Genomic DNA, 14512 nt, shown 5'->3' with positions numbered 1-14512 from the left:
AAACAATCTTAGTATATATTTCACAATGAATGGCTTATACTGAATTAAATACATCCACTGAGACAGCAGAAATCATTGCATTAAATTATATCGGCAAGTTCAACAGGACAGATTTTCCCTCTCCCAACCAACGTGTGTGTATACATAAACAGAGATAAATCATATTTTAAAATCTGTGACTTTAATAAGATTAAGCACTTAAGTACAAACATATTTATATTTTAAAATATATAGATTTTATATAATTATTTAGAATAAAAATTGAAAAAATAGAGCTAAAATTTTATTTGCATTTTCCTCCAATTTACACAGCTAAACAATTGTACAGTTCTTTCCATATATAAAGGCTTTACATTTGTATTTCCTACAGTTAAGAAAATTCAAATGTTAAATTTTAAGACATACCTTCAATTATGTACAAAAACTCACCAAATTACAAACTTAAAAATCATTATAAATTGTGAAAAATACATATTATAAAAAATTATGTTCTAAAGGTAGCATAATACCAATTCATATAATCTAGGTAACTCCAAAAGAATAAACACTGTTTAAAAATTATAGTAGTGTCTGTATTGCCCTAGCATAAGAAGAGGTATTCTTTGTAAATATGTATGTTATAAATGAGTCTGACTTCTTTCAAGTGCCAAAATTATTTTCACTTTCATCATTTTCATTACAAATTTTTTAAAAATGTTTATCATCTAATAAAATTGAGTATGCTGAACATAATGAAACCCTTGATAATTAAAAATCATTGTGAATGCCAATCATTTAGTGACTTATTCATTCAACTATTTCTATGAGTGGCGTGATTTTTTTCTTTTCTCTCAAGTGGCTTTAGACTAATATGTTTTATAGTTTTTGTTTCCACTCTATAAATGAGCTCTTGAGGATTTGCCGTTATTTTACATATAGAAAATGTTTCCACTCAACCCCCAGCTTCCACATATAGGACTGCTGTTGTTTAGTTGCTAAGTCGTGTCTGACTCTTTTGCGACACCCTGGACTGTAGCCCACTAGGCTCCTCTGTCCATGGGATTTTCCAGGCAAGCATATTGGAGTGGGCTGCCATTTCCTTCTCCAGGGGATCTGCTCAACCCAGGGATCGAACCCACGTCTCCTGCATTGGCAGGCAGATTCTGTACCACTCAGCCACTGTGGAAGCCACACACATAGGATATAGAAAGCCTAAACTCTCCCTTTAGCCTTAGCTCTAACAAACATTTAAAATGTGTCTGAGTGGGGCTTCCCCGGTGACTCATTCATTATAAAGAATCCGCCTCCCAATAAAGGTGACATGGGTTCGATCCCTGATCCAGGAAGATCCTACGTGCCACGGAGCAACTAAGCCCATCTACCACAACTGTTCAGCCTCTGCTCTAGAGCCCGGATCTGCAGTATTTAAGTGCATCCAGGAGGCCATGCTCTGCAAGAAGAGAAGCCACCCCAATGAGAAGCCTGAGTACTGCCGCTGGAGAGTGGTCCCTGCCCCCAGCAACTAGGGAAAAGCCTGAGCAGCAACGAAGACCCACACAGCCAAACTAAAAATAAAGAAATAATCTAAAATGTGTCTGGCTGGGTAGGAGGGAGACTGCTTCTGAACTGGGAGTATCACGTGTTTGTTCCCGTCTACCTTGAACTGTCTCTGGTTGTTATGCATTTCCCATTTCTCAAGCACCTGGGTTTTTGGCCACCCATTCTGGCTTCAGCCTTTGGTGCTTACCTGTTCCTAGTTTAAGTAGATCTGTCTCTCTGATGGGTGACCCACTGCTCCTCCAATTCCCTAAGATTCACACGTGCTTGCTTGCCTCACTTCAAATCCATTCCTTCTTGCATCTCAATCTATAAATACTACTCAATTCTTGAATCGCCTCTGGCCACCAATTACCACAAAATATAATTCTTCAAAACTCTGTGAATTACTAGTGCTTCTGATCCTGGTCTCCTATCAGGCCTTTACCCATTTCGTTACTCAATAAAACACTGATTGTAAACAGCTAACCTAGGAAAAGGCTGATAATGAGTCTTATTAAACCAGTAACCTTATTCTATGAAATTTCTAATGGGTATGAACTTCCAACAATTTTCTTAATCAGTAAAGTTCTTGACCAGGTAGAAGTTATTTTTATTGATGTTTACTGATGTATTTCCTCCACAATTCTGAGTACACAAAGTTGGCCAAAGTCTGAGCGGAAAAAATGGAATTATAATGCTATATATGTGAAATACTTAATCTTTAAATAAACAGATCAGTTAAAAGTAGAATTTAATGTTTTAACCAAATAATAATACCTGCCTACTATAAGCAAAGCACTGCTTATGTGCTATAAGTAATGTACTAGGTGATCTGTTTTTCAAACGAGAAAAGTTGAGCTACTGAGTATATAAACACTGATCATAGTTCATGAAGAAAGCTTTCCAAAGAAAATCAATAAAATGGACATAAGCCATTTCTTTTAAAAAAAGAAATATTTTCTTATCTAATCGGCACTTTACTGAAGTAAATTGGCACCTTCCTCTGGAAGACATGGAACTGAATAATACTATCACAGAATAATCAAAATGTTAAAAATCAGCAATATCAACAAATCACTTCCTGGAATTCTGGAGTTAAAGTGAAGACATGTGCATAGAATGCCAATATTTCTGAATGCACTGTGTACTGGGACAGGAAAAAGATAATTAACCAACATTCCAGCAGTCCACTCACTGTCTGTAATAAATCAAGGACAGACCAGTACATATCAATTTAAAAACAAACAATATTAGTAAGATGGTTTGAAATTCATGTTCTTTCAATAACAGTTCTTAAAACTTAGAACTTAAACTAGATATATTAAAATTTTTACATCATGAATTTTCTAAAAAAGGCCAAACTACTGACAATGATAATTAAAATAAGACAAGTTGTAAGAGGGATCGAAACATCACTTTGGTTTTAAAATGTAAACTGTTAACTAAACATTGGCTTTTTCTTTCTAGTATTATTTATTAGCTGGAGATTTCATCTATATTTGTGTGTGTATTTTGAGGCTTTTGATAGGCTTTGAAGGCACAGGTCTGTTTCTTATATTAAAACAAAAACAAATTCAGAGTCCATACATACACAGGAAACACATTTAATTATAAAAAAAACAATTTCTAAAATCTGATTGTCCATATTGGATAGTTAATGCTGCAGTGACAACATGCATTCTTACAAATGCAGGCCGATTTTCAATCTTCCGCGATTTCATCCGTCATTCCCTGCTTTGCTGAAATCACATTCTAATGAAACCGTAGTTACAACTGCATTCTGATTTTGAAATGCCACATCTGTGACTGATGGTGGTGGTTTATACAAAAAGACTGCAAGTCCATTGAAGAAAACAGTGATAATTTTGCAAATAACACCTAAATAGAAAAACAAAAATTAATCATGGATTTTAGGCTTTAATTTACAAAAACTGATCCTCATTGAAAATTCTTCATGAATAGAATCTCACTACATAAAGAAACTTTCACTTTCACGTAAAAAAAAGGAGTATAGAGGCAATTAGTTTTATGTTTTTAATTTTTAAAACTTTAGTAAGAAAGATGATAGTTTTCAATAGAACACTGTCTACAAATCACTATCTACAAATGAGTCTTATTTTTTCTAAACAACAAAAATATATAAGAACTATTCTATTTTGGGCTATGATTGTACATTCTTCTGGAGAAGGGCATGGCAACCCACTCCACTATTCTTGACTAGAGAATCCCATGGACAGAGGAACCTGGTGGGCTACAGTCTGTGGGGCTGCAAAGAGTCGGACATGACTGAAGCGACTCAGCATAGCATAGCATACATAGCATGTACATTCCGAACCAAGGAAAGATACTGATAGCTTACATCATCATTGAACCTGAATAAACAGTTGCAACATTTTCATGCCCATGATGAAAAGTAATTCTAAAAATAAAAAAAGCTTCAGAGTTCTTAGGAGAAAGTCTCTTTGGGAATATATAACATTCAATACTTAAAATTTACCTTTAAGCATCAACTAAAAATATGACACACTTAGATTCACGTCACAGGCTTCAATTTATTCAAAGAACTCTGAGAGTTCTTTGAAAGAATATCACATTTCTTACCAAAGTTTTAAAAATTTTAAAAGAGGCTCTTTCTCTTTAAAGAAACTAGTTCTGGTCATAGTACAGGCATCTAAGTGCTAACTAAATATATTAAATGACCTCACATTGTAGTTTTTGCAGTAGCTAGATCATGGAGAAAGCAAGAGAGTTCCAGAAAAACATCTATTTCTGCTTCATTGACTATGCCAAAGCCTTTGACTGTGTGGATCACAATAAACTGTGGAAAATTCTGAAAGAGATGGGAATCCCAGACCACCTGACCTGCCTCTTGAGAAACCTGTATGCAGGTCAGGATGCAACAGTTAGAACTGGACATGAAACAACAGACTGGTTCCAAATAAGAAACGGAGCACGTCAAGGTTGTATATTGTCACCCTGCTTATTTCACTTATATGCAGAGTACATCATGAGGAACGCTGGGCTGGAAGAAGCACAAGCTGGAATCAAGACTGCCGGGAGAAATATCAATAACCTCAGATATGCAGATGACACCACTGTTATGGCAGAAAGTGAAGAGGAACTCAAAGGCCTCTTGATGAAAGTGAAAGAGGAGAGTGAAAAGGTTGGCTTGAAGCTCAACATTCAGGAAACGAAGATCATGGCATCTGGTCCCATCACTTCATGGGAAATAGATGGAGTAACAGTGGAAACAGTGTCAGACTTTATCTTTTTGGGCTCCAAAATCACTGCGGATGCTGATTGCAGCCATGAAATTAAAAGACGCTTACTCCTTGGAAGGAAAGTTATGACCAACCTAGATAGCATATTAAAAAGCAGAGACATTACTTTGCCAACCAAGGTCCGTCTAGTCAGGCTATGGTTTTTCCCGTGGTCATGTATGGATGTGAGAGTTGGACTGTGAAGAAAGCTGAGCGCTGAAGAATTGATGCTTTTGAACTGGGGTGCTGGAGAAGACTCTTGAGAGACCCTTGGACTACAAGGAAATCCAACCAGTCCATCCTAAAGGAGATCAATCCTGGGTGTTCATTGGAAGGACTGATGCTAAAGCTGAAACTCCAATACTTTCGCCACCTCATGCAATGAGTTGACTCACTGGAAAAGAGTCTGATGCTAGGGGGGATTGGGGGTAGGAGGAGACGGGGACGACAGAGAATGAGATGGCTGGATGGCATCACCGACTCGATGAACATGAGTTTGAGTGTACTCCGGGAGTTGGTGATGGACAGGGAGGCCTGGCGTGCTGTGGTTCATGGGGTCACAGAGAGTCGGACACGACTGAGCGACTGAACTGAACTGCATTTGTATTAATCATTAATATTTTACTCAAACTGGGTATTTGAGAAACAGAAATACTCATTGAGCTAAGCATTTCTAGATTTAGACTAATTATAGGTACTATTATTATAATATTTTTGGAATATTTAAAGGTACATATGTTTCTGGTGGAGGAATTCTCATATTTATCACTGAGTAGGTAAAAGAAAAATTAATTATCTACATTTTTGGTCAAAAAGTATAAATATAACCAATTAAATAATTTTTTAAACATAAAAATACACTGAATAAAAAATGTTTCTTAACAGGTAAAAGTGACGGGAAGATTAATTTTGCCTGTTTTAGTCAATATTTATCATCTCATTGTTTTCCTAGATTTATGTATTTATTTCTTCAGTGGATAATTTATTATTCTGTCATTATAAATTCAGACAGCATACTCTGACTTTAAGCACAACACAGGAGAAATAAGGGGCTTCCCTGGTAGATCAGTTGGTAAAGAATCCACCTGCAATGCAGGAGACCCCGGTTCAATTCCTGGGTCAGGAAGTTCCCATAGAGAATGGACAGGCTATCCATTCCAGTATTCATGGGCTTCCCTGGTGGCTCAGATGGTAAAGAATCTGCCTGCAATGCAGGAGACCTGGGTTCGATCACCGGGTTGGGAAATCCCCTTGAGGAGGGCATGGCAACCCACACCAGTATTCTTGCTTTGAGAATCCCCATGGACAGAAGAGCCTGGTGGGCTACAGTCCACGGGGTCACAAAGAGTTCAACACAACCGATCAACTAAGCACAATTTCTTAGGTTGTTTTTTAAATTTTCTAATTTTATCATATTCTTTCCAATTAGATGCATTGCTCTAGTTCCTTAATCTTAATTTCCACTGATTGCTTAACAAAGACTACAGAAGACAGACTGCTGAAGGCAAAACGGGTCAAACATCACGGGTAACCTGTTGTATCATAAAAAGGTCTCTCAGGAAGGACCTTAGAGCCAAGAATACATCCTGACCTAGGTTCCATGTGCTCTCCAAAGCCCGGGTGCTTAGATGACAGTCATTCCAATTTCTCAGAATTCTCTTTTAGCTTTTCGTTATACTTTCCAAAAAAATTTGAGAAAAAGTGTTATAAGAAAATTATGCAAACTGTGACGCAAGGACAGCGAAAATGTCCCTCTCTCTTCTGTCTTGGACTGTGCCTCACAGACTCTAGACATGGCCTTTTAAAACACGCTTTGATAACTGGTCTCTGCTTCAGGACTAAAGGGCAGTCCAACTGCATGTACCAAAACATATCAAAACCTAAGTAAGTAACAGTATCTTTTCTCTTGTCATAATCCTTTTACTGTCAAGTCATCAAGCAGTCACCACTTACTTATGGCCACTAGCATATAGGCCATCCTGACGTTATTATAAATCCAGCAAGCTCCTTTACTGCCACATTCGTTAATATCCCAGAGAATACACGTGCTGTCTATTGTGCTGCCAAATATAATAGGTCCAGGTATGGTGCCTAAAAGAAATCACATGTAAAACACATGAGTGAAGATTAGAGTTTACAGTAACAGGGTTTTCTACATATATTTTTTACATAAATGGGAAATAGGTATTAATCTGTCTATCCTACAAATCAATCAGTTCATGTATAAGTGATAGGAATATAAAGAAGCACAGATAAAACATTCCAAAATAATTATACTTAATTATTATATATTTCTAGTCGATTCAAAAACTTATTTTAATAAACATCTTATTAATCATTAGATTAATACATTAATAAATATTAATGTATTGGATTAATATTTAGTTAAGGAAATATTTTTGTTCACTGTTTTTCTAATAAATGTCTTTGAAATTACCTATTATATTTAAAAAAAATCAAAATAAATATCTGAAGCATGGACTAAGTCTGCTAAACTTCGGCATAGGTATTATGTGTATGTGTGCATGTGCGTGTGAGCTGATACGGGTGTGTGAGTATACACATATACTGTACACACACACTGACATGCATGCACATGGGGGTGTACATGTGCAGACACATTCACACTAACGTGCTGAGTTCACCACTAATTGTGCAACGATGGGCAAATCCCTGAATTCCCCAGGTCCTTACTTTATTCATCTGAAAAAGGGGAAAATGGGTCTAGGGGATCTCTAATGTTTCCTGCTTTTGGTTTTCGTTTTTATAAACAATTGTAACATTATGTGTATAATATTATATGTAAAATTATACACACAAATAATTATGTGTAAGACATATTTCTGCCTTACTATTCTTCCTATATCTGGAATCTTAAATTTTGGGTGGCTTAAGTTATTTCTTTCATCAATTTTTAACTAGACACAATATTTACAGTACAGTTTTTTATTGAAACATACAAACTTATTTTTTTCCACTGCTAATGCAAGAATATTATGTCCCAAATGGAGTTAAATACAGGGAGAAAAAGGAATTACAATGGCTATAAATAAGATTTTATCATAATTTATGTTGGCAGTAGGTTTTATGTGAATAAACAAAAAAATTGTCTTTTACTGTGCTCTATTAGAAATGTGCTGGTGATCATATGTCATATTTTAAATAAATATAATATACTCTTTAGGGTTATGTTTGCAACAGAATTGTAAACAACAGGTAATCAATCAGGTAAAAAGTAAAGTCCATATCTTTTTATGCAACATATAAATACTACATCGTGAATAGTGGAAGATAGTTTTCTTCAAAGACAATTATGTAGTTGTCCACTGCAAATAAACTAATTGTTTTATTGGCACATGCTGTAAGTAAATAAATCAATAAAAGTAAGGAATAAAAATAGTCAGCAGTTACCAATGCACTTAGAAAAATGACATACCTAATAATCGAAGCAATGTACACTGTATTCCCAATGCTAGAGATCGCTGCCTTTGATTAACACACCTGGAGATATTTAATGCATAGGAGACAAAAAATAGTTGTATAGTATATTTACTCTTTGAGAAAATTCATTTTTATATGAGCTCAGCATTTCTAGATTAAAGTAAACATTATATGCAGGAAGTAAACAATTATTTATAACAGCTTATATACAGTTCAACCTTTCTGGAACTGCAAGAGAAGAAAAATTTTATCTAAACTAAAATAGTGCAAATAATACCAAAGAGAGTCAAATGAGTTTTAACAAACATACAAAATATGTAGGAATAACAGCAAACATAGAAAGGACATTCATTAACCAGACTATTTCTTCTTGACTATTTGATTATTCTGTACATTACAAGTCACATGACTTAAGTTGCAAGCAAATAATTCTTACTGCTTTACTAACATTGAGACAGAAATTACAGTTACAAATTAGAGTCAGCGTAAAACGGTTTCTGATACTCAATTTGATTCCACAATAAATCTTTTCAGTAATAACTCTCAAAGATGGATGAGACATGGTGTTGGCACACACGAGAGTTAGACAGCAGATAAAGGAGATCAAGGGGTCCTTAGAAAACAAATATGTAGGTAAAAGGTGATGTAGGTAAAATAGGTGTAATATTAACAGACTACTTAATGCTTTTAGACAAAATCTCTAAAGTTTCTATTTGTCAAAAAGTATGTGAAAAGGTAGTGACTGAGTATCAAGAAACAGACCGAAGAGGGAAAAAAACTAGTCTGTTAGGAAATATAAAAGAAAGACTGACGAGCTTATAAAAGGGCAAAGAGGAAACATTTAATGGCTCAGATGATGAAGAATCCCAGTCCCAATGCAGGAGACCTGGGTTCAGTCCCTGGCTTGGGAAGATCCCCTGGAGAAGGGAAAGGCTGCCCACTCCAGTACTCTTGCCTGGAAAATCCCATGAACAGAGGAGCCTGAGGGGCTACAGTCCGTTGGGTCACAAAGAGGAGGTTCAAGACAGAGGGGATATATGTACACCTATGGCTGATTCATGCTGATGTTTGACAGAAAACAACAAAATTCTGTAAAGCAATTATCCTTCAATTAAAAAAGTAAATTAATTTAAAAAAAGAGTCGGACACAACTGAATGACTAACACACACATACCCCCAAAAAAAGAAGGAAGAGGCAATGAAACTATGAAACACTGTGAAGAGACCAGGGACAGGCAGCGTTTTTACTGTTTATGGGAAGGTTTACTATAACAGCACCTACTATAAAAGGCAGAATGCCCGTCATTCTGATTTTGTCATGTGGAATGCACTGCCATTTCCATCATACTCAAGTACAACTGATCATAACCCCAGCTTACAACTGAAGCCTCATTACAGGAGCAGAGAAAATAGCATTGAACAGATGTCAAGTAGGTAATGTTAAGACACTTTCACAACCATGATCTCATTAAAGCCTCAAACATCTCGGGTTCAATGAGGTAGCTCTTCCAATGCCATAGAACTAATGATCTAGTGAGGGCTGAATTAGTACTGGAACCAACAATCAATATAAACCCCAAATGCATCCCTGAGTCCATTTTCTTTTTCATTCAACATGTTGCTTTAGGGATGGCAAATTTCACAATGTAACACATACCTTAGGATGGACACAGTTATAGGAGTACCAGCCATGAAGGTAAAAACAACTGCAGCAAAGAAAATGCCAAGGAATAGGGGCAAGTTTTTACATTGACTTGAACACTTTCCAGCTTGAGCTTCAAGACTAACACTTGATGGAGTAGGTGTTATGTCAATTTCCCCTTCAATACATGAACAGTTATAATATACCTAGAAATATTAGACATAAACATATGGAAAGTGCTTATCTTGAAAACATATTTTATCATTGCAAATTATGTGATTTCTAGACATGGCAAACACTCTTACATAATCTTAATTCAAACACAACAAACAGTGATGAGAAACAGTAATAACCCTTAAGAAATTAAGCAAGTGAAAACAAGGGGCCATATTTACAAAGTAGAATAGTCTGTATTTGACTTTTGTGTCTGTGATTTTAACTTGTAACCTGCTACTGAGTCATGTCTTATAAGACAAATTCACAAGAATATAACTATTAGATGATCTAGTGGGCTTCCCTGGTGGCTCAGATGGTAAAGAATCTGCCTGCAATGCTGGAAACCCAGATTCAATCCCTAGGTCAGGAAGATCCTCTGGAGAGGGAATGGCAACCCACTGCAGTATCCTTCCCTGGAGAATCCCATGGACAGAGGAACCTGGTGGGCTACAGTCCATGGGGTCACAAAGAGTCAAACACGATGGAGTGCTCACACAGACACACACACACATTCTAGATTTCTTTCAATAGAACTACTCAATTGCTCAAACAGTTTTCCTGCTAATTTTCTTCTTTTCCATTATTATGATACAAAGAAAAGCATGCATTGTGACAATCTCACTACCTATGCGAGCTTGAAAGAACGAACACTTAATATAATTTTAACCATTGCCACAGTAAAATTAAATAATATATTACAAGAGTTTGGGAAAAAAATACTGCTTTCAACTGAACTTTTTACTGTAATTTTCTGAATTATCTTACCAAAAGCAAACTGTATCCCTCTTAAGATCACATATTTACCATAAACAAAAACCAGAAGTTATTACATTATCCTAAAGGCTATTTTACATATAACAATTTAACTATTTAATATATGTATACACATATACATGTATATATACATGTATACTATAATAGCATGATATGTTGGAAAGTAACATGTTTTAAAAATCACAAGTATTACCTTTTTGTAGGAAAATAATTCAGGTGTATGAAAAGTGAGGCATAATCATTTTGCAAAGGCTTTTTACATCTCAACTTTATCCTCACTACGAATCTTTGTCTATGTTTAAGGCCACAGTAAAGTCAGAGCAGAGCTAGAGAAGTCAAGGTGAATCAGTGCTTTTATTGCCCCAGAGGCCAGAAACCACTGGGAAACCCAGGAAACACAGATGTGGAAGTGACATTCCTAAAATGACTGCTACGGACTCAGCAACCAGATACACCAAATAATGAAACAAGGGAGCCTTTAGAAATATTAAGAAGAAAAACTGAAAACAGTATTTTCTATCTTAATGAAATTTTACAACTCTCTTACATAAAAAAATATACAGTTGCCTATAATATAGCCAGCTGTTAGTCAACATCCGTTTCTGTTGTTTAGACCATTGGTACGAAATATATTCTATTTCTGTGAACAAACGTGTACTGTTCTTTATTAATTATTATCAATGCATTTTTGCCTACCAATACAATAATATAATTAGCCTCCAATTAAAATAAATAAATTTTAAAAATAAAATATTTCATTTAAAAAATCCAGTGAAAAACTTAGTTGTTAAATGGATTAGCTGGGCATAAAAGAAAAAGGACAAATAGAAAATCTGGAAGTCAAACTAACTTGCTTTTCTAAAACAATCCCTAGAAGACAATTTACTGTTTAAAACGGTAATGATAATATTTGGTGACAAATACAAATATTGAATTAATCATGTCAAAATGACCAATACCATTTCAGGTGTGCTCTGGGTATTAGAATTTTTTTTAATTTACTTATTTATTTATTCATTTATTTTGGTTTCCTTGTGCAGGATGTTGTGTCTACACATTTTGATATGTGGATAAAACCCTTCCAACAATTTAATTCCTTGTCATAATCTTTTAATTGAAGTTAATAAGTAGCACTTACTGATATTTTTTTGATTATTTTAATATGCAGGAAAAAGCTACCTACTTATCTGCTTCTCGAAGGAACAGTTTACCTTCTAGATAGTTCTGAATCTATGATATGTAGCATGTTCACTTGTGGAATTTGATTCCTTACAACGGACACAAATACCTAATTTTTTCAACCTGTTTTGAAACTAAAGCCTCCCCAGATGTCCACAGATTTGAAGGCATGATAACCCTCAGTTCTTGGGCTTTAAAAATCTTCCTGATGTCTTTCCTAAGTTTTTATAGGAACTTTATGGTAGTGATCTAATTAATTAGTTTTATTCCAAGGATTAAAACTGCACATGTCAATCAAGTCTATTAAATCCGCTATGATTTTTTTTCTGCCATATTTTCAATATTCTTAGACAACTATTTTTAAATCTAGTAAGCAAAATTTAAACTACTTTTATATCTAGTAAGCTCCAGGAGTTGTGAAGGACAGGGAAGCCTGGCGTGCTGCAGTTCATGGGGTTGCAAAGAGTCGGACACGACTGAACGACTGAACTGAACTGAACTGAAGCTAGATAATATGAAAGAAAATATATACTCTTTCCCATATTCTGGTTTACCACCAGAAGAAAAATGCAATCCTACATCTCTGCTGAGATAAATGTTCAATGTATTTATCACACACAAAATTATTAGATATGTACACATATGCACAGACATATTTATGTGTATATATGAACATATAAATGTGTATAACCACACACACACACAGGCATCCATGTTAGCTCTAAAAGAAATATGAAGTAATTTTGTGATCTTAAACTTATCTTTATATAGGGAAAAAAAGAATGTCAGTCACTAATCCATATTTCAAATAACCACGATTGTGCTGTTTTGCCATATAATTCTTACGTATCTTATTCATTGTAGTCTTTTATATCATATATTTCCCTCAGATCTTTTCAAAGTTATCACATTACCTGTTAATATATAACATAACCTATGATGTGAGTATTATTTTTCCCAAGGCTTTTAAATTTAATGAAGATAAAATGTTTAGATTGTAGATGGAGTACAACAAAATTCTATGGGATTTTTTTTTTAACTATTTAATTGAATTTAAAATAAATTACATTTAGGTAAGTTAATATACATTCTAATCCACTACTAAAAATAACTTTGCACTTGAGAATGGGTTAGTGATTTGTATATTTTTTAATGTGTCCATCGTTTATCAATTAAAAACAACAAATATTTATTCAGTTTTTATTATATACAATGTACTTAGTAAGAATAAGAGAAGTTTCCTGATTTCAAGGGACATACAGTATAGCTGAAAAGAAATAAAACAATGTAAAAAGGTAAATACTATTTCGGAAGTGATGTTTAAAGATGTATGTGAGGATCTGCCATGACGGTAATTGAATCTGAGGCATAAAAAGTGGGAGTGGTTGGGGCCTTTTTTAAAAATCAAGGCAAGAACAACAATGAATTTTAAGTGTATAATGCATTATTGTTGACTGTAGCTACAATGCTATACAGCAGAGCCCTAGAGCTGACCCATTTCACTCGACTGAAACTTTATGCCTGGCGTCTGAGTGGAGGAGGTAGGCCAGCGAGAAGAGACTGGTCTAGCATAACTCCACCAGAGGAAGACAGAAGGGCGTCCAGAAATACATAAACATACTGCCTCGGACGGGAGTAAAGGAGCGAACACAAGTTACCTTCGGCTGACTTTTGGAAACGGACTGTGTACAACCTGCATAGCAGGGAGAAAAATACTGGACTCCATTCCCTCCACAGACAGGATAATAATAGGATCGCAGGCAGCTACAGTCGGCATTACAAGGAGCGGTCAAGTTTCCCAGTTCCCCTGTCCTGTCAACATGGAATAAAAGATGGATCAATTATCCACATTATAATAATGAACAGACCAGAAGCACGCATTGCTATATCTTGCCATTCAGCCATTTATTCACTCACTGGATGCTTATTTAATTAGCGAACAAATGAAAAAAATGTCTGCCTGTTCACATAGAGCTTAACTTCCTGTGGAAGAGACGGGCAGTAGAAACAACAGCTATATAATAGAATGTCTGTCAATGCTTTAAAAACACAGGCAGAGTAAGCAAAACGGTCTCTCATTTGGTACCAGATAATTTTTTTTTTGGGTGGGGGTTGGGGAGGGCTGGTTCTGGGAATTGTAAGACACTCAGAAGCATCCCTGACCTCTCCCCACTGGATGTCAGTAGCATTCCTGTAGCTATGACAACCAAAATGTCTCCAGACACTACCATATTTCCCTAACGTGAAAGACAACGAAGTCGCCTGGTGTGTCCAACTCTTCACGACCCCATAGACTACAGCCTGCCACACTCCTCTGTCCATGGAATTTTCCAGGCAAGAATAACTGGAGTGCGTTGCCATTTCCTTCTCCAGGGTATTTCCCTAGGGTATGGGCAAAATGTTAAACATGGAAGGATGAATACAGTTATAATGTTCAGCATACTCACTTTATCAATGGGAAAACTGAGGCCTAGAGAAATTA

At 35.5% G+C, this 14512-nt stretch overlaps 1 protein-coding gene across 2 annotated transcripts in view; it reads right to left on the bottom strand.

Moving 5' to 3' along the window:
* Positions 1-789: 789 nt before the first annotated feature.
* The window catches only part of SLCO4C1 (solute carrier organic anion transporter family member 4C1), an 83345-nt gene continuing 69622 nt past the window's right edge, over positions 790-14512 (bottom strand). For both annotated transcript variants that reach the window (XM_055430609.2, XM_088838444.1), the window contains 5 exons: positions 13689-13842; positions 9877-10067; positions 8215-8279; positions 6732-6869; positions 790-3396 (listed from right to left, as the gene is read on the bottom strand). In XM_055430609.2, the coding sequence (XP_055286584.2) occupies positions 3236-3396; positions 6732-6869; positions 8215-8279; positions 9877-10067; positions 13689-13842 (709 nt within the window). In that variant the 3' untranslated portion in view covers positions 790-3235. The remainder of the gene's footprint in view (positions 3397-6731; positions 6870-8214; positions 8280-9876; positions 10068-13688; positions 13843-14512) is intronic.

This window comes from Moschus berezovskii, chromosome 8 (assembly GCF_049115385.1).
Source record: "Moschus berezovskii isolate FMDL1 chromosome 8, NW_MosBer_1.0, whole genome shotgun sequence".
Classification (NCBI taxonomy): domain Eukaryota; kingdom Metazoa; phylum Chordata; class Mammalia; order Artiodactyla; family Moschidae; genus Moschus; species Moschus berezovskii.
The sequence above is the reverse complement of the archived record's forward strand: the minus strand, read 5'-3'. Positions and strand labels throughout refer to the sequence as shown.